Raw genomic sequence first — 19,241 nt, 5'->3', positions numbered from 1 at the left:
ACTATAGATCAACATAATGCAGAGAAATTATCATCAGGAAGACATTTATATCAATTATGTTGTTTAAAATGTACAGTCTTGTGGGTATTAAATGTACACCAACATTGTCTTCTTTTTGGTTTGTTTTTTTAATTAATTAATTCCTTGTTTAGTATAAATAACTTGAAATGGGAGTTGATGGTGGTTACGCTTTGCAGCAACAACCAGGTGTGTACTACATACTAGTTCATCATAATAAATGATTTTAAGATATGAAAAGTATTAAATACTGAAATACTAATCTGAAGACCTGGTAATTTTGTATTAGTATTGTTATTTTTTCCATTTATAACTTCTTTCATCTCTAGCGAGTTTGTTAATGTGAAAAATATTAAGTTGCACCATAGTATGGAACCCACATTAAACTGGGTAATCCTGTTACGTCAGTAACCCCAGTTAGTCTTATTCGGTACCAGTCCCATATTCTTGATAAATATTCAAAGATGGGATGCACGAGTGTTTTGTAAATTCTTCCACAGGCATTATCTGTCCTATGTACCAAACAATATTGGCGCCTAAATCAAAATGCTTCATGGAAATTTGTATGACAAAAAGTGGACTGGTGGCAATGAGAAGTTTCGTGGATCCATTTAACATGTGAAACATATGTTTGAAGACTCATGAATCTCTTTCAACATCTTTGCTACGAAATCCATTTGGAATATTAATGGTACAAAGGGCCACACCGCGAGCAGACGGCAAAGACTGCAGAGAAATCTATCAGTTCGTTCTGAAAGACTAACCTGCCTTTCTTAACACATCATAAATGTTAGCCAATCAGCAACACTATAGCAACCCCTACCAGTCTGTCCTGAAGGCAGGTCTTCCACTAACAGTTTATGCATTATCTTCTGCCACTACTTAAATCATTTAGCTCAGAAACTTAACTTTGAGGTAGATTTCTGTAAAACAAAGTCTTGGACAATATAGTTGTTGAAATAGACAAATGATTGTCTTGTTAAATAACTTGCGTTCACCTCTATCAGAGATCTCTCCAAGTACAAAATGAACAATTTCATTTTTATTGTGTCTGTAGTTTTGAATGCAATTATTCCTTTTTTAGTTCTATATTTATTCTTTACCCAAACATGTTTTTGACACCTGTGTGTCATCTTAAATGGGCCTCGCTTAATTTATGTAAAGTATTTTATAAAACTTCCAGATAATGCACTGTGCCATTTGCAATTTATTTTGTTGTGATTGTTCACGTGCCACTGCATTAATTTTAAAGACAATACTGTGCTTTTGGTTGGCGTGCTTTTACGCATTTTATGGCTTGGTAGCGTGTCATCCATCAAGCTATACAAATAATACCAGCGTATTATCTGTAAATCCATAAATACAGTTTCGTGTGAGCAATCAAAAGGAAATAAAATGCCCATCTTCTTGCCTTCAGCCAAAAGTGGAGACCAAATCAAAAGTTTTGTTTTGTATAATGTTTTGCAAAAAAAAAAAAAAAAAAAAAAGCACTGAAGATGACACATAGGTCTCAAAACATTTTTGGAGACAAAATAAATAAAATATAAAAAACGCTGTGCTGTGCATAATACAGAGTTTTAAGAACTACATTCTATCCAAGCAGTCACAGGAAAATTGAAACTGTATATTTCATGCTTGAAGAGATCTCTGTTAGAGGTGAACAGCAAATTAGGTAGCCAGTCAAATTATTTAAACAACTATGTTGTCAGTATTTAATTCACAATCCAGAAAAGTGGCAACAGCATCTTCAGACCTCGGGAATATAATTACTTTGATAGAAATTCACATAGATACTGTTGATTTACAAATTAAGAAGAATAAAAATAGTTACAACTCCACCTGAAATTTATTAAGAGGCACTGTTAACTGTGTCTGTACCAGGTGTGACAGAATCCTGTAGAAATGTAAATTCCTTCTTTACAGCAGTAAAGAAAGCTTCAAAGACCTAGTGATAGCCAGGAGTGTATTTCAGACTTGACAGTTCGTCCCAAATCAGAAATTGTTTTTCTTCATTTAAAGAGTACTGCAACATTCTATGAAGATGTTATCAGGTGTTGCTCCCAACAGGAAAGGCGAATGTAATTCAGATACAAGTAAGTTCTCAAACTATACTGTAAGGAGCGAATGGTGCATTATGTCATGAAACACAACTAAATTGCTGAATGATATAAATTGTGGAGTACTTAGGTTTTGTTCAAAGGAAGGACATACTTTAGTTTTGATGTGAATTGTTCGACGTTAATTGTGTGGTAACTCTTATTATTTGAAACTTACTACATTAAAACAGCACCAAATTATTTACAAGGATGAACTGCGACTATACCTGTCACGTATTTCTTTTAAAACGTAATGCACAGAATATACAATGTAACACTAGCGCACATCCCTGTTGCTACATTATGTTTTCTAAAACATGTTCCAAATGGTAGTGACCACGATTCTCTATGGTAAAGCTAGTTAGCCAAGAAGGGAAGGAGCTATTACTCATAACAGTTCACAACCAACTTTTAAATGATGTTTTCTGAAATATGGTGTGGTGCAGTGACCTGTCATAATTCCTTTTAAGAAGCAAGAATATGTACTGTCTCCAGTAGATGTATTATAGGATTATGTTTATCTACGAAATTTAATTATCACTTTGCCTAAATATGATGACTGTCTGACAATCATTAGTGGAACAGCGTGGAGAGGTGCAATGATTTGTGACATATATACAACACCTGTCACTTTGTAGGCTGTTCCCCTCCTCTGCTATCTCCACCCCCACCCCCCCACCCCGTCCCACTCACTTTCTAGGAGCATTATCCTACTGTATATTTAACAAAAAGCGATCAGTTTGGATCGCAAATGATTATTATATTTTTGGTAACTGGTTTCAGTCAGAGGTAGGCGATTGGTGACGTTACTGGTCTGAAGATGGCCTTTCTATGACCAAAACTGGTCACCCAAAAATTAAGAACCACTTGCGATCTGCACTCCAGAAAAAGAAGCACCACTTGCGACCTAGACTACCTATTTTTTGTTAAATTACAATACAAGATCGCTATTGTTCGAGTTATGACTTTAAAAATATTAGTTTTCTCACTGGTTGAGGGTTTTTAGTACAGCCTCTTCCTTGTCGAATGCATGGTGTTCTAGTTGCAGCATCGTGAAATATTTGGGATAATTTGCTATGGGAATATTTTAGGATGATTGGTGTTTTCAACAAATCTATTAAGCTTCATGTCCTACAGTCATCATTCTCTTTTAGCAGCGACTTAATAGATGAGTTCAAAGTACTGAAAGACGCTTCTGTGCTGTGAACTTGCAGTATACACTTGTTACCATCTCACATTTAGCGTCAAGTATCATTAAATGTACTCATGTTTTCAACAGTATCTATGATGATAGCACGAAGTCCCAAACAATGTGTGATATTTGTTTTATGGATATGTACTCATGTTTTCAACAGTATCTATGATGATAGCACGAAGTCCCAAACAATGTGTGATATTTGTTTTATGGATATGTAAAGACGCGGACAGTAAAACATGAAGAATAACACTACTCCAACAGCATCAGCACCATGCCTGCAGCGCTGAGTACTACTGACATGCAGTGCTCAGTTGCGGCAGGAGTACTGGTTATTTTTTGTTTTTTCTACTGTCCCTTTTAATACATGACTCTAAAACGTATATCACACTAGACTGATTTTGGACCACTGTGTCGAATAGGCACATAAAATTCTGCTTCAAAATAATTTTTGTTTGTAATGGGAAACAAACCGATGTTTTCTGTTGACACTAAGTGTTGTATGAAACGTGACGAGCAGTATATGCTTTGGCTGACTCCAGCTACACGTTGCAAAAACGAGATCGCAAATACCTGCCGAAACACACAGAAAATCCCCCTGACAGCTCTTAGGAGGGCACAACAACATCTACTCTGTCACCTGAGTGAACAGTGTGAGTAAATCAGGGTTTCGATTCCATCCTCAAAAATTACCCATTTGTTATCAAAGCACGACAGGCCGATTTTCAGTTGTAGTGCAGTATGTACCACATGGTCCTGTGATTGAATATTAACTAGGCGCATCATATGCAGAGGGGGAGGTTGAGCACTACCAATACCCCTAAGCTGGCATCCGAAGTATTCGTCAATCATGCTAGTCACTGAGGCCACACTTCGACATCCTTCACCCTCCTTTGGGTGGCACATGTTGTGGTACGGTATGGATACAATCTTGATATGATGTGTACAAACTCCACAATCTGAGATCTATTCTCCTCGTCATTCATTAGTCTGATAACCTTGATATTTGCAAGCATTATGCAGTGAATATTATTGGCCACGTATGTGTTGAATGCATCGGGGTGGCATCTGATACTTAATATGGATCATGATCCTTCACCCAGTAGATGAAGCCATTGGTATCCATATAAAATAACTCTGGATCTGAAAAATGATTTTTTGTAGCTCGTAATGAAACTGGTACATGTGGAGTTTGAATAGGTCCGATAGACAAATACCAACATCAACAAATATCTTGATCTTTATCAAACCCTTAGCCATCGTCAGAGTGATGAAGCCCTTTTTGAAGATTGTGACCCATTTAAAGTTTGGCGTGACGATATAATTATTTGTTCCATACCACCTATTCCACTTCGTTGTTAAGTGAATGCCCTGGTGTTTTCTATCATTCCTCAGTGTTTTGCCGAAAATTGCATTGTTCATAAGTTTGTAAAAATATTTTTCAAAGCCATTGCAGAAGCCCACTTCGTGTTGTTAATATCATCATATTTCCTCAACCAGCATGCTGGTTGAATTTAATAGCACAGGTGACTAATCAGTTTCAACCCCAGATAAAGACTTTGCTGGAGAGTTCTACAGTTAAATATATGTCTCTTTTTATTCCCCAGCATCTTCATTAGCTTGGGAGCAACCACTGAATGAAACTACATGCTCCGGAAATAAAGGCAAATCGCTATGTAGGTCATGCAAAATATTGGGATATGCCACGTCTGCCTCCACTGCATATACTACACAACAATCCACTGCCACAGCTTTGAAATCATCTAATTCAATGATTTCTTCATCAGACAGCCATCGAAACCCTTCAATCAGCAGAGATTGTTTCATAGTATGCCCATATAGATTGTTTACAAACATGTATGTCAGATACGTTGAACTCTTCGTCTATTCACGGGTTATTTACCGTGGCCTGCGTATGGACACATTACTACAGCCACCCCCCCCCCCCCTCCCCCTTGAACCCCATGCTTGAAAACCAACAGCACATCACCATCAATCAAAAGTTGGATGTTGACTTTTGTGCTTTGAGCATGGCATTCCACAAAAGCCATTGTGCAGCGTAACAGAAAGCAGGATCTGGCGTGTGTGTTTATTGCATTCAGTCTGTAATTTAACAAAAATGTATGCAAGTAAGCTTATATGCATGTCCATAAAAAGTCTTGCATAACCCACTAAATCAGAGATGCTGAACTCCCCCACACTCTGTATCAGTTAAGACATTGCCTGAAAGATTACGGGAAAATGCGGTTTTGTTAGTCAATGCGATATTGTTGAGTTTCTTCACAGGATGCAGTTGCTCATATAGGAACACCGCTTTCTTCATCACGAGCTGAAACTTTTCATTGGGATGTGCAGCCCGAGTGAGGTTACAAGAAGTTTCTGAAGCGGGCCTTGCATGAAATATAGTGAGTCCAGAAATACAGTGTAATATTCTAGGTTATTCGTCTGGAAAATTGAATGTAGTTTTCCGTGCTCTCAGGCAGGACGAATCAGCCAAGTGCTCAAATTATAAAACGGTTATGTAGTATGGCAGTTGGTAATCCAGATACATGCATTGTATGCTGCACCATGTACCTTGCCGGTTAGATGGCAGTGATCCCCACATGGACTTTCTGCTTTTGTATCTAATGGCAGCCCACAAATGTAGCAGTTAACTACCTTCTTCTATAATGTATCTTTTCCTGCGATGTGGTCATGAGAATGATGTTGTACCAAATCACATCAACTTTCCCTGAAAGTTGTTCAAGAGCAAATATCTCGCAGAATTTTCCTGATTTATGATTCCAAATGATTAAAATTTGAGTTGTATGAACACACAGCAGGATATGCTAATGCATATGGTATATGCTGTTCTGTGAATTTTGTGAGGCAATGGTGTCATTCTCACAGCTTGTCATAGGAGCGATGAGGTACTCAGTCAATATATACCTTAAAGAGACACCCTCCTGAGGATGAATATTGTTAAATTTTAACACCTTGTCCGTCTCAGTAGACATGTATCATTTCCTGAGAAGACCAGTCAAACAGATGCTTCACAGATCGGCCACTCGTTGTAAACGAGTCGACACATCAAAGACAAACATGCTCAACTGGGAGGCTATTAGGGAAGATGTAATGACGCCATCATCGGTGTGTAATGACACCATCACCTGACGTGCATACCTTCAGGCCATAAATATGAGATGATATACAGGGGTTCTGCCTCTCAAATTTATGTTCATCCTGGGGTCTAACTGGGAAATTAGTTCCATCAAGACCCTGAGAAATCAGTTCCATCACCAATTATAGTGCCCACAAACATTAAACACATGATAATGAGTCACATGCTGTATATCCTTTCTTGCAGTTTGTCTCTCAAGCCAGGACAATCAACATTAATAACGTCCTGATATTTAGCTATACTCTCTGGAAGAGGAAAAACATGAGAACCACCCTTTTAATGGATCAAAAACATGTAAGTAGATGTCGAGAGGTGGAGTACACTGCTTTGTGTCTTACCAACCTCTCGTGCATTTCAGAAAATTGGATCTGAATAATACTCAAAGTGAAATCTTGGAACCACCGATCAATTAAGGTGTCCCAAGATACCACGCCATTCTCCACCCAAATATGAACAATGGAAATATGGAAGCTGTCAGAACGATGTCAGAAGTGCAAGGACATTGGCGGGGAATACCCGTAGTATAATCTGTCTTCGTGTGTTCAGTAAATGGTTCATGTGAGCACACAAAACTTGTAGCGCCAATCGTTTTTCAACGCCCCGTGTAGTTAGATTTTTATGTAGCTTTGCCCATAATTTACATTCTACCGAAGCTATATAAATTTTAATGGCATCAGTAGAAAGAGCAGTTCATTTTTATACGACTTGTATGCTACTTTTAGGTATGCATTAAATGTTTAAATGTTCAAGGCACAGTTCACAAGGACTGGATATACTCCTAATTATGTGAAAATTGCTTTCACGTAAATTGTGATTTCGGGCAAACTACTAATCATAAAATTTATTATTACTATCATTTTAATCAGCGTCTCTGCTCGCAAGTTTTGGTGTCTTTAGTTTTAAGATAACACTTGCCGATAAAAAGCTGTACTCTGGACTGATGAACGACAGACAATTCGAGTTGCTTGTTGCAATACCGTGGATACCTGGATGTCATTATAAAGGGAGCGGCCATATTGATCTCTGGCAGTCCGTTGGAAACGTCTGTGTTTTCCCTTTTTTTTTTTTTTTTTTTTTTTTGCGTCTATGGACACGCGATTTTTCGTGAACGCTGTGAGTCGGGGAGGATAGTGCATACCAGGCAGTTAAATGGATTTGTATTTTTCGTGTGTAGAACCGGTCTTCAGTTCTAATTATACTTTTCAAGCTTTTTAATTCTGTGAATTTATGAATAAGTCAGCAGAACTTTGAATTTTAAAACTTGATACAAACAGTTTTATTTAAATTTATAGTAATGTTGAAACACTGTATGAGGACTCAAGGCATTTACGTCTGAATGATGACGGCAATTAGGTCAGTCTTCACCAGCCCACTCTTGATGTATAAAATTGTTTTAATAAATAGTGCGATTTTTAATTTCTAACTACCATGTCGGCTGACATTATTTATACCCCATATAGCCAAACTAACGAACATACTTTTCTGATTATGCTTATCGCAGACAGTTAATTTTTATTGAAAACGACAAACAGCGACCAGTGTGGCCGCGACGCTGTGACATAGCGTAAATGAGTCAAAGACTTTATTCAGTGGTCGCGCTGAAAGTTTCCACGTGGTAGGACTATCACACAAACCTATTCCATTACGTTGCAAATCAAAACTTGCATAGACACAACGCAACAAAAACTGCCATATCGTTCGTTGCAAAGGAGTAGCTGAAACTAAACGAACCATCTTGCGAAAGTTGAAAAATGTTCCATTCAGCTATAACAACTTCAAAAGTGAAAGGCCTGGGTATAAACTGAAAGAGATTGTCACCAGTAACGGATCGAAGGCCATGTGGTTGCCAACAAAAGGAAGCTCCCGTTATAGTTAATAACCTTTTCAAATTGCGATTACTGTGCAGTTTAAGATGAATCCTGCCTTTTGTAAAACTGAAGTGTGTAAAATATAGCAAAGAAAGTGGGAAAAGACTATGTGAAGAACCCAGAATAGTTGATTACTTTCAGGCCAATTACTTCTGAGATCTTTGAACTATCAGACCTGTAAACCTATTTATTAATTCATTTGATTGTGTGAAAGTTATATTTAATGATTGTTCAAGTTTGTACTTAATTTGAGTAGTTTATGGACAAGTTTAACGTTGAATGGTACAATATGAAATGGGTTTATATTCATGATAACCCAGTGTAAATATACTTTCAAAACTTTCGGTTTGTTCATGTCCTGTGTATGTAGTGCCTTCAGTTTTATCCCATTTCATGTCTTTATATCTGGTTCTTGTTTGTGTGGCTCAACGCGAGAATCCATATGAAATATAATTAATAATTAACAACAACACAAATCAACAGTTTGAAAACACTGGGAGAGAGCCATGCATAAACTTGAAAATCTCAGAGAAATGGGTGTGCTGACGTTTCACTGAACAACAGATGACACACCATTAAGAATTATAGATGTTTTGTTTCTTTCGATCGGTAGGTTACGCAAAGGTTATTTTGATACCATCGTCACCACTCCACACAGCAAATAAATACGAATAAAAGCCCAAAACACACTACGAAGCCCCTTGCCGTTGGGACCATGATGATTGTTTCATGATATTCTGTGTGTGTTATTTTCACATTTTTCCATAGTAAACTGGATATTTTGTGCTAGCTCACGGTTCACAGGTGAAGCAGCTGTTTAGAAAGCCTGAAGAATTTCTACACTCCAGATATTGACAGAACCATGTTGCTTAGTATAAGGCCAATTTTTATTAACAAGTAGTATAGTATAAGGTTAGTTGTGCTTAAGGAGACTTCGTTTCTACTAGGTTCTTTCATTTAAGAGGTTTTTGGTAAAATCGACATTTCATTAGTGTAAATTTTAAAATTCCCATCGACGAGTACACCTCTTCAGCACTCAAAAACTTTGAGAAAGTCACATAAAGTGACTGGAAAAAAATCCTATGATTGACGTTTGTTATATGTGATAATGAGAAAAAATATCAATTTCCCGTGTCTCACGATGCTTATATTGGTGAATTTTGCCCTTATAACAGTTTAGTGCAACATAGTTATTTTACTTAGCACATAAATCATTATTTGCAGTCCCATTTTCGTTTTCAACGTCTTGAATTAGCTATTAGGCAACGATCTCTTTAAATTCCTTAAAAATTAAATATCACGTACATATTTGTACCTTAACTAAAAATTCTTTCTTTCTTTCAGGAAATAAAATGCGGTGAACCATTTGGAAACGCTTCAGCCCTATGAAGCAAAATTTTCTAGTATTACGCTCCAAACAAAACGCCCTTCATCGTTCGGTTCGCTGAAGCCCTAGAAGTGACTATACCATCCAGTAACGGAAGAAAACATGGTAAGTCTAAATCTGTATGAAATTTGTTCGAGTATTTTCTTCATTTGAGATGGTGCACTTGGTATAGTTTTTTGAGTAGTATCTTCAAACTTATTGATAGTTATGATACCTGAGTGTATGATTTCGTAATAACTGTGAGTGTCAGCATAGAAAAATGAAAAGTGTAATGTAGGTTAATAATGATTATGAAAAACACGAAGTGGAAGCGCCATTTATCTGTAGCTAACGCGCTAGCAAGTACTTACATGCACCGCACGTAGGTACGCTTAGAAAGACACTTCCATATACAGAAAAATCTGGGAAGTTAGCATATGATTCCTGTTTCGGCACGCAATCTGCAAAATTTATTGCACAATGTATGAATGATCAACTGTCCTCAGTAAACAGTTTGCAATCAGTCCACGCCGCGTCGCAGCATAGGTTCTGCCACAAGTCTCATGACATCTCGAACACTACGGAAGTGTTTTAGGAAGGTTATTTTCAGTTTAAAGAGGCACATATTCTTTAAGTAAGGTATCAAGGAATGTGATGTCAGTTACCTGTCGTTTGTCTTGCTTTAACCGCGGGTTTGGGAGCGTGTCCGAGGGTGTCACAAAAACTTGGTTGTAGTATCATAGCGGCTACTACTAGGATTTGTGGAATTACGCGAGAAGTGTCTTGACATTTTGAAAAATCGCAGTTACATCATGTCACTCTGTCTTTGAGGTGTGTGGCTTTAGACAAATCGTGCATATGCTTTGGACAGTATGCCAACACATAAAAACCGTCTGCTAGAGAGAAACGAGCCATCGTACACGGACACACACACTCAGTTGTAGGCTTACGTTTTCACCTAAAGGTATATATTTTATACTGAATGCATTTTATCCCAATAAACGAATGTATTGTAATTACTCCAAGTGACTAAGAACCATAGGCACAACATCAGTTTTTATTACTCATCTGGTGATTCATTAGAATCCACGAAAGTTCATTGTAGGCAGATTGTTTGCAGTTTCCGTTACGGCCTTGAGTTCTCTGAAGTTTTGTATGCTGCAGATGGATTTAATGATTTTAGGTTTTTATCAATTGATTCATTTAGTGCTTTAAGTTTCCAAAAAAAATGTGTTAGTTCCTTTCAGACAAAATATTGACCATAGAATTTGTCTTTTCACTCCTACTCAGGCTAAAAGCAGATCTGAATTAACTCAAGAAATACAAGACCTCGCGGAAGATGATGTAATTTACTGAGATATATGAATTAGGACAGCCTGTTACTCATCACGTAAAGGAGGCGTTGGGCGGAAAAATTGTCGGACTAATTATTCGTCAAATGTAGACAAACACACTCACACATTCACAAAAGCACAACTCATTCACACATCGTGTCTCATTGCCCGAAGACAACAGTGGCCGTGTCTGTTTGTGTGTGTGTGTTCGTCTACATTTTAGGACGGATGTAGTCCGAAAGCTTAATAATATGCAAAAATATACGTACATGCCGCCTTTCTGTCGCTCAAAGCGTCCATTATGTGGTAAGTAGTAGTCTCTCCTAATTCATATTGTTATTATTCGATCCCGGACTTTCCGTTTCGACAAAGATATGTATAATTCTAAGACTCCCATCAAGTGCTGTGAAACACTGATTTATATTTTAAATTTTGGCATAATTATTCCAATAGTTCAGATTTGTGAGTTACGAAATTACGTTTTGAAAATTACATTTTTAAAATATGATGAAAAAAATAAAAACGTAAATTGTCTGATTTTGATGTGATAGAACCACACACGCAATCGATATTTAATGAAAATACCGTGACACCACATCAGAAAGAGAGCGATACCCAACGGCACTAAATCTCATACCTCTAAAAAACATTATACAGTCTGCATCTGTTCATGACTCTTTCCTTCTTTCCTTATACGCTGCTGCGAACGAATCAAGGCTTTATGTGACGACGCACGTGTAACGCTTGTATTTAAGTGGGCCAATAATTCTTATGCTCATTGGCACACGGTACGCCCGACCTAGAACACGTCCAGATTTCCTTTTCGAATGTGAATTCTCACCAGAGTCGTTGCCACCGCAATAGCAAGGGCAACAGAGATGTTACGAGAACTATTCATCAAGTTTAAATGATTAATGGAAAATCTCATATAAAGATGTGAAACAAATACTAACAAAGAGATAGAGGGGCTGGCCAGTGCTTACCTCAGCTCAGTACAGCCGATAGATACACATAAAACAGAACCGAAAATTTACATTCCTAGCTTTCGGAACAAATGTTCCTTCATCGGGGAGGGAGGTGATGAAGCAACAGGGAAAGGAAAATAGGGAGGGTAGCAAGGATGGAGGCATGGTTGTCAGAGGAAAGCCAAAGATATATCTTTGGTTGTGAGTAACTGAATCTCCTTTCCCTTCTTCCCTTTCTTTCCCCTCTCTCCTCCCCGATGAAGGAACATTTGTTCCGAAAGCTAGGAACGTAAATTTTCGGTTCTGTTTTATGTGTATCTATCGGCTGTACTGAGCTGAGGTAAGTACTGGCCAGCACCTCTATCTCTTTGTTAGTATTTGTATTCATCAAGTTTATACCACAACAGGACTAATAGGTCTGTTTTTCTTTAAAAACTGCTCCTCCGACTACACGTAAGACTCTCTTTCCGGTAATAAACTGGAATTTCACTGGATTGCTCAGGTAACACAATAGAAACCCTGCACGCTTAACGCTGAGACAAATCAGATCTTCAGGCTGCTCTCAGAATCCCCACACTTTTCAGCAAAACTCCGTCCAAAATCTCGCATGCAGCACTCAAAATCTCACCCTACTTAAAATATGTCAAAGAATCATTCAACATTTTTCATTTGTCAGATACGTTTTATCGCGCAATCTTGCGTGGAGCTAAATCTCGTAACAGGGACCATTAACATGTGAACAATTTCTTCATAATGGCATTTATGGCTTATATATTGTCGGCTTTCCGAACTCGAATGCAACGTTTCAGAAGAAGCTTGTAACCTGTTCAAGTTTGTACTCATGCGCTATTTCAGCTGTCGTTCAATGACGCTACAAAGAATCGAAAATATGAGACCCATTTCCCACCAGTACAGCACGAGCATGCCGTATCGTTATTTTCTCGACTCCATAAGCAAAAGGAAAGGTTTGAGAAATACGGTACTTTTATTACATGTATAAGAAAGAAAACGGCATTACAAAAGGAGGTATAAATTACCTTCTCCGTAGGCGAAACACATGAAACAAGTCCAAAGAAGTAAGCACTGTTTTACAAGCAACTACTGAAAGGTAATAGAGGAAACTACAGGATTCTGCAAGTGATAAGCTTTCCGGTTTCAGTACACTATATACACAAAGAAAACAAAGTTTTGTATCACCCCGGATCCCAGAGCTCCTGAAAACAGACGTTGACTGTGGATATTGTATCACAGACATAGTCCCTTCGACTGTTCAGAGATGTCGAGATGTCACTAAGCCCGACCAAAGATATAAACAACCATGCATGAGCAGCGCCTATTAGACGGAGCGGATCCGACAGCCGATCAGTTCCAATCATTCCACGAAGAAGGAGGTACACGGCTCGTCTTGTCTGTAGTTCAACCATGCCTAGACGGTCAATACCGCGGTTCGATCGCGTCCGCATTGTTACTTTGTGCCAGAAAGGGTTCTCAACAAAGAAAGTGTGTCTGGGAGTGAACCAAAGCGATGTTGTTCGGGCATGGAGGAGATACAGAGAGACAGGAACTGTCGACGACATGCCTCGCACAGGCCGCCCAAGGGCTACTACTGCACTGGATGACCGCTAACTACGGATTATGGCTCGGAGGAACCCTGACAGCAACGCCACCAAGTTGAATAATGCTTTTCGTGCTGATACAGGACGTCGTGTTACCACTCAAACTGTGCGCAGTAGGCTGCATGTTGCGCAACTTCACTCCCGACGTCCATGGCGAGGTCCATCTTTGCAACCACAACAACCATGCAGTGCAGTATAGATTGGCCCAACAACATGCCGAATGGACCGCTCAGGATTGGCATCACGTTCTCTTCACCGATCAGTGTCGCATATGCCTTCAACCAGACAATCGTCGGAGACGTGTTTGGAGGCAACCCGGTCAGGGTGAACGCCTTAGACACACTGTCCAGCGAGTGAAGGTGGAGGTTCCCTGCTGTTTTGGGGTGGCATTATGTGGGGCCGACGTACGCCGCTGGTGGCCATGTAAGGCGCCGTAACGGTTGTACGATACGTGGATGCCATCCTCCGACCGATAGTGCAATCATATCGGCAGAATATTGGCGAAGCATTCGTTTTCATGGACGACAATTCGCGCCCCCATCGTGCACATCTTGTAAATGACTTCCTTCAGGGTAATGACATCACTCGACTATTCGACTAGAGTGGCCAGCATGTTCTCCAGACATGAACCCCATCGAACATGGCTGGGATAGTTTGAAAAGGGCTGTTTATGGACGACGTGACCCACCAACCACTCTGAGGGATCTACGCCGAATCGCCATTCAGGAGTCGGTCAATCTGGACCAACAATGCCTTGATGATCCTGTGGATAGTATGCCACGACGAACACAGACATGCATCAATGCAAGAGGACGTGCTACTGGATATTAGAGGTACAGGTGTGCACAGCAATCTGGACCACCAGCTCTGAAGGTATCGCTGTATGGTGGTACAACATGTAATGCATGGTTTTCATGAGCAGTAAAAAGGGCGGAAATGATGTTTATGTTGATCTCTATTCCAGTTTTCTGTACAGGTTCCGGAACTCTCGGAACTGAGATAATGCAAAACTTTTTTTGATGTGTGTGTATAGCTGTGCAGGACAGCACGGCGAGTCGGCACGCAGACTAATGGCTTTCTTCTATTCTTATACTAAGACAAGGCGTAAATGAAGTCATCGACTAGTTTAGTTATTTCAGAATGTCTGCAACCTCGTTTGAGGAAGAAAAGATCTATTAGCAGGAAACATTAAGATACCTAACAAGCAAGAGCCAGATATGCTGAATAGTACATCACCGCTAGAAAGGCTGTTGTTAACTCACGTCAACTGGTATCCTGCAAAAGCAACTGTCAATTAAAAATATCATGGGGAATCAACAGAATTCTAAATAAAACAGTCTTGTGAAGACTGCTGACCATTTATCACACATTTAATTTTATGCGTTATTGTGTCTGTTCATCTCACACTGTAGTTAATTCGTAATATAATGTTATCTTTAAATATAAATTGTGACTTGGTAGAATACATGTAAATGTAGCAAAAGCTTTACAGGCAATAGCTCGAAGATGCCTCCTTAGAGCGAACATCTCAGTGCGCTATACATATGCAGCCAACTAAATACTTATGTGACGCCATTGGGATTTATCGTCGAGTCGGCGTAAGAAGCTCTCTTGACAGTTGCAGTGGGCTGGGCGCTGCTGCTTCGCGTACTTCCTTCAACCAATCACCTAACACGATTCTGCAAACGTTTCTATGGCAACGCCCCATTATTGTCGCAGCGACGTAGGCGACTGTTGCTTTCGCCTACGGTCGGTAGTGCTACACGGTCGCAAGCTTACAACAGTGCTACTAAATCTCAGTGAGCTTTTTACACCTACTCGACTATAGGGCAACCACTCTTTAAAAACAGATATAGAGAAGGCAATGTAGGCGATTGTCCCCGTAAGTTTATGCACAGCAGCGTCGCTGATTGAGGTTTCCGGACGTCTATATTTCTAAACAGTTAAACTCGGATACTTTCAGTTGCAGGTTGCCTATCTGATGGGTCCCAGGAGCAACAAAATTTTGATTTTCAGTATTTCATGCAGCTATTGACCGAATTTAAAAATTTAAGGTGGTGTTATAAGCTACTCATGAAGAGGTAAAATCTTATGTTAAAAGTTAAAAGTAAGCCAAGCATTACAGTTCGAAACTGCGTACAGATCTTGAGACAGCAGAACTCATGGCACGCAGATTAGCTACACTATATTCATCCAGTATTTGAGACTGAGAGCACTTAGCGACTTCAACAAACTTCACACGTCATTTCAAACCTTTACGGAATTTTTACTCTCTTGAGAGGCACCCACATGCCTTCCTCATACTGTGGCATCAAGCAGTCAGGCCTGCAAGATGAGTGGTCTGCCAAGCGAGTGGATTCATTCTTAGTTATCGAGTAATATTAGCTCTAGTACTCTCACTTAAGTTACAAGTTATCCTCCTATATGATTACTACGCAACGGAAACGCATATCTGACTATCAGTGATTTACAGAACTCTGACTGTACACTACGCACTGGCAGTACCACATTTTCTTTTTGTCTTTTATTTGACGGCTTTTATTAACACGTGGCCATTCCACTGAATATGAATGGCGCACACATTATAAATTCGGGACATTATGACAACATACAATTTGAAGGAATAGTCTACCAATCTCTTTCTTTTCACTAACTGATTTATTCTGATAAATTCCCTAACCTAAACACACAAATTCTATAACCTACAACAATAACATATGAGAAATTCCGCCCAGTGGGCATGGCTTTACATTAGTGAATCTCTATATTATGGTCTCGTAATTTATTTAACGCTACAGTGCACTTTCTGGATAGGTTGATGGATCTTTTATTATACCTCACACTTCGACTCTCACAATCATCATCACGAAACTTTCCTCCAGACCGAGCGGTACAGAAGGAACAAGCATATCCCACTAATCTTTTGAAACTACTTCGCTACACACCCATGGAAACCACACATACCCAAATTACATGACATACACCACACAACAATATGAAATACTACACAGAGAATGGTTACAACATTATCACTTTCAGCTTTCCCACTTCAATTAATATTGATCCCAGTTTCACACGACACTGCCCCACTTTGTAATTCTACTTTCCTACTGTGAACTCTGGAGATAAATGCACGTCTTCCTGTGCAATGCAAGCCATGTGGCGTTGCTGGATAGACGCCCAGTGGGCATGGCTTTACATTAGTGAATCTCTATATTATGGTCTCGTAATTTATTTAACGCTACAGTGCACTTTCTGGATAGGTTGATGGATCTTTTATTATACCTCACACTTCGACTCTCACAATCATCATCACGAAACTTTCCTCCAGACCGAGCGGTACAGAAGGAACAAGCATATCCCACTAATCTTTTGAAACTACTTCGCTACACACCCATGGAAACCACACATACCCAAATTACATGACATACACCACACAACAATATGAAATACTACACAGAGAATGGTTACAACATTATCACTTTCAGCTTTCCCACTTCAATTAATATTGATCCCAGTTTCACACGACACTGCCCCACTTTGTAATTCTACTTTCCTACTGTGAACTCTGGAGATAAATGCACGTCTTCCTGTGCAATGCAAGCCATGTGGCGTTGCTGGATAGACGGCCGACTCACCTTGCTCCTCTCTCATAGTTTGAATCTAGCGTCACACGCAAAGTAATATTAATGTATTCATCACACACGCGAGTCCTCAACTGATACCATGGACGAGTACTTCTCTTTATCCTTTGTCTCATACACAGATTGAGACTCACACAGTACTCACCACGTGGAAGTACTCGTCTCTAATTTCAAGTCCTGCACACGCCATTTCTTAAATATTTCAACTTATGGTACACACGCTATTTCTTAAATATTTCAACTTATTGTACACACGCTAGTAATTCAGCTTAGCTTAAGCACACGGAAGTATTTCAACTTATTGCTACACGTGGTTTCTTTGTGACCGTTGGTCACTTCCGAAGATTACTACAATCCCATTAATATTACCTGCCTGACATTTAATTCTCCCCACAAAAGTTCCTGAAATAGATAAATTATTATTTCAAACTACTCTTAAATATTCCACATGCATACCATGACTCCACTCTTTCGTCATTACGGAGCGCAACTAAAACAGATGTTAACAGCACAGGATCCAGCGGCAGAGTGCCTAAAACATGGCCGTTTTCGAGGTCCTCTCCACCTCTGCTGAAGTGGGGGAGCACCTTACTACCCTATTGGCCAGCTACATTTCAGGCGCTCAAAGCTCTGGTAAATTTCATCTCTTTGGTTCCACCAAAGGTGGCCAAAGGATCGACTCAAAGATGATCATTTATTCACATTCACTATCTGCGGTTAGCAGACGACCATACATTCATTCATTTCAAAAGATCTCACCAAACTGGATGTAGGGATTTATTTTGTGGGAGTGCACATATGATAAATTAAATAAATAAATTGTCATTCTTTCCCACACTGGTATCCGGCTTCGCTGTATTAATTGAAATTGAGTTATTTTACAAAAAAAAGTGTTGTTCTGACAAAAATACTGAAGTATGTTGTACCTATATTCAATGTCGGGCGGTATTGTACCCTTTCACTCTGATACCGCACACAAAATAATGAAAGGATAAAAGTTTGCTTATCATTACAACATTTTTGTTGTTCACTTCCTTACTACTCACTCTATTCGCAACACATTTTGCAAATAGTATCCACATATACTATGTATATACCTGAAAAATTATGTCATTGTACGACATACGAGGTCTGTTCAATAATCTTCGTGCCAGTGTTGTGTTGGAGCGAAACGCGGTTGACATCCCTGCATTCGCCTGTGTTTAATGTATGGCTGCCGGAAGTTTCATTGTTTTATGCCTGTTAGTTACTGTTCAGTGCTGTAATGAGTAAACACTGTGGCGCACAATTTGCGAATTTCGAGATAGCAGAGATAGAAGAGCAACGCGTCTGCATCAAATTTTGCGTGAAACTCAAGAAAACCTTTACAGAGACTCACCAAAGGGTGCAGGAAGCCTATGGTGACTAGTGGTTCAAATGGTTCAAATGGCTCTGAGCACTATGGGACTCAACTTCTGAGGTCATCAGTCCCCTAGAACTTAGAACTACTTAAACCTAACTAACCTAAGGACATCACACACATCCCTGCCCGAGGCAGGATTCGAACCTGCGACCGTAGCGGTCTCGCGCTTCCAGACTGTAGCGCCTAGAACCGCATGGCCACTCCGGCCGGCGGTGACTAGTGTTTAAGCCGTATTCGGTGTTACGAATGGTTCACACGCTTTAAAATTGTAGGACGGAAGTTAAAGATGACCCTCGTTCACGACGCCCTTCCACGTCTATCGACGACACTCATGTCAGGAATGACAACTAAACTGTTCGTGCCAATAGAAGACTGACTATCCGAGAGATTCCAGAAAAGTGTAACATTTCAGTTGGATCATGCTATGAAATCCTGACACAGCATCTTGGAATGCATCGTTTTGCCGCCAAATTTGTCCCACAGCTCGAGATTTACGACCAGAAAGACCTTCGCCTCGCATGTTACGATGTTGAGACCAAGTTTCAATCTTCACAATAGGTCGGGAAAGGTTCTCGAA

At 39.5% G+C, this 19,241-nt stretch overlaps 1 protein-coding gene across 1 annotated transcript in view; it reads left to right on the top strand.

Moving 5' to 3' along the window:
• The window catches only part of LOC126162954 (translation initiation factor IF-2-like), a 224,420-nt gene that overhangs the window by 134,058 nt on the left and 71,121 nt on the right, over positions 1-19,241 (top strand). The window contains exon 2 of the mRNA XM_049919792.1: positions 9,682-9,829. Within this exon, the coding sequence (XP_049775749.1) occupies positions 9,827-9,829 (3 nt within the window). The 5' untranslated portion in view covers positions 9,682-9,826. The remainder of the gene's footprint in view (positions 1-9,681; positions 9,830-19,241) is intronic.

This window comes from Schistocerca cancellata, chromosome 1 (genome assembly GCF_023864275.1).
Source record: "Schistocerca cancellata isolate TAMUIC-IGC-003103 chromosome 1, iqSchCanc2.1, whole genome shotgun sequence".
Taxonomy (NCBI): domain Eukaryota; kingdom Metazoa; phylum Arthropoda; class Insecta; order Orthoptera; family Acrididae; genus Schistocerca; species Schistocerca cancellata.
The sequence above is the reverse complement of the archived record's forward strand: the minus strand, read 5'-3'. Positions and strand labels throughout refer to the sequence as shown.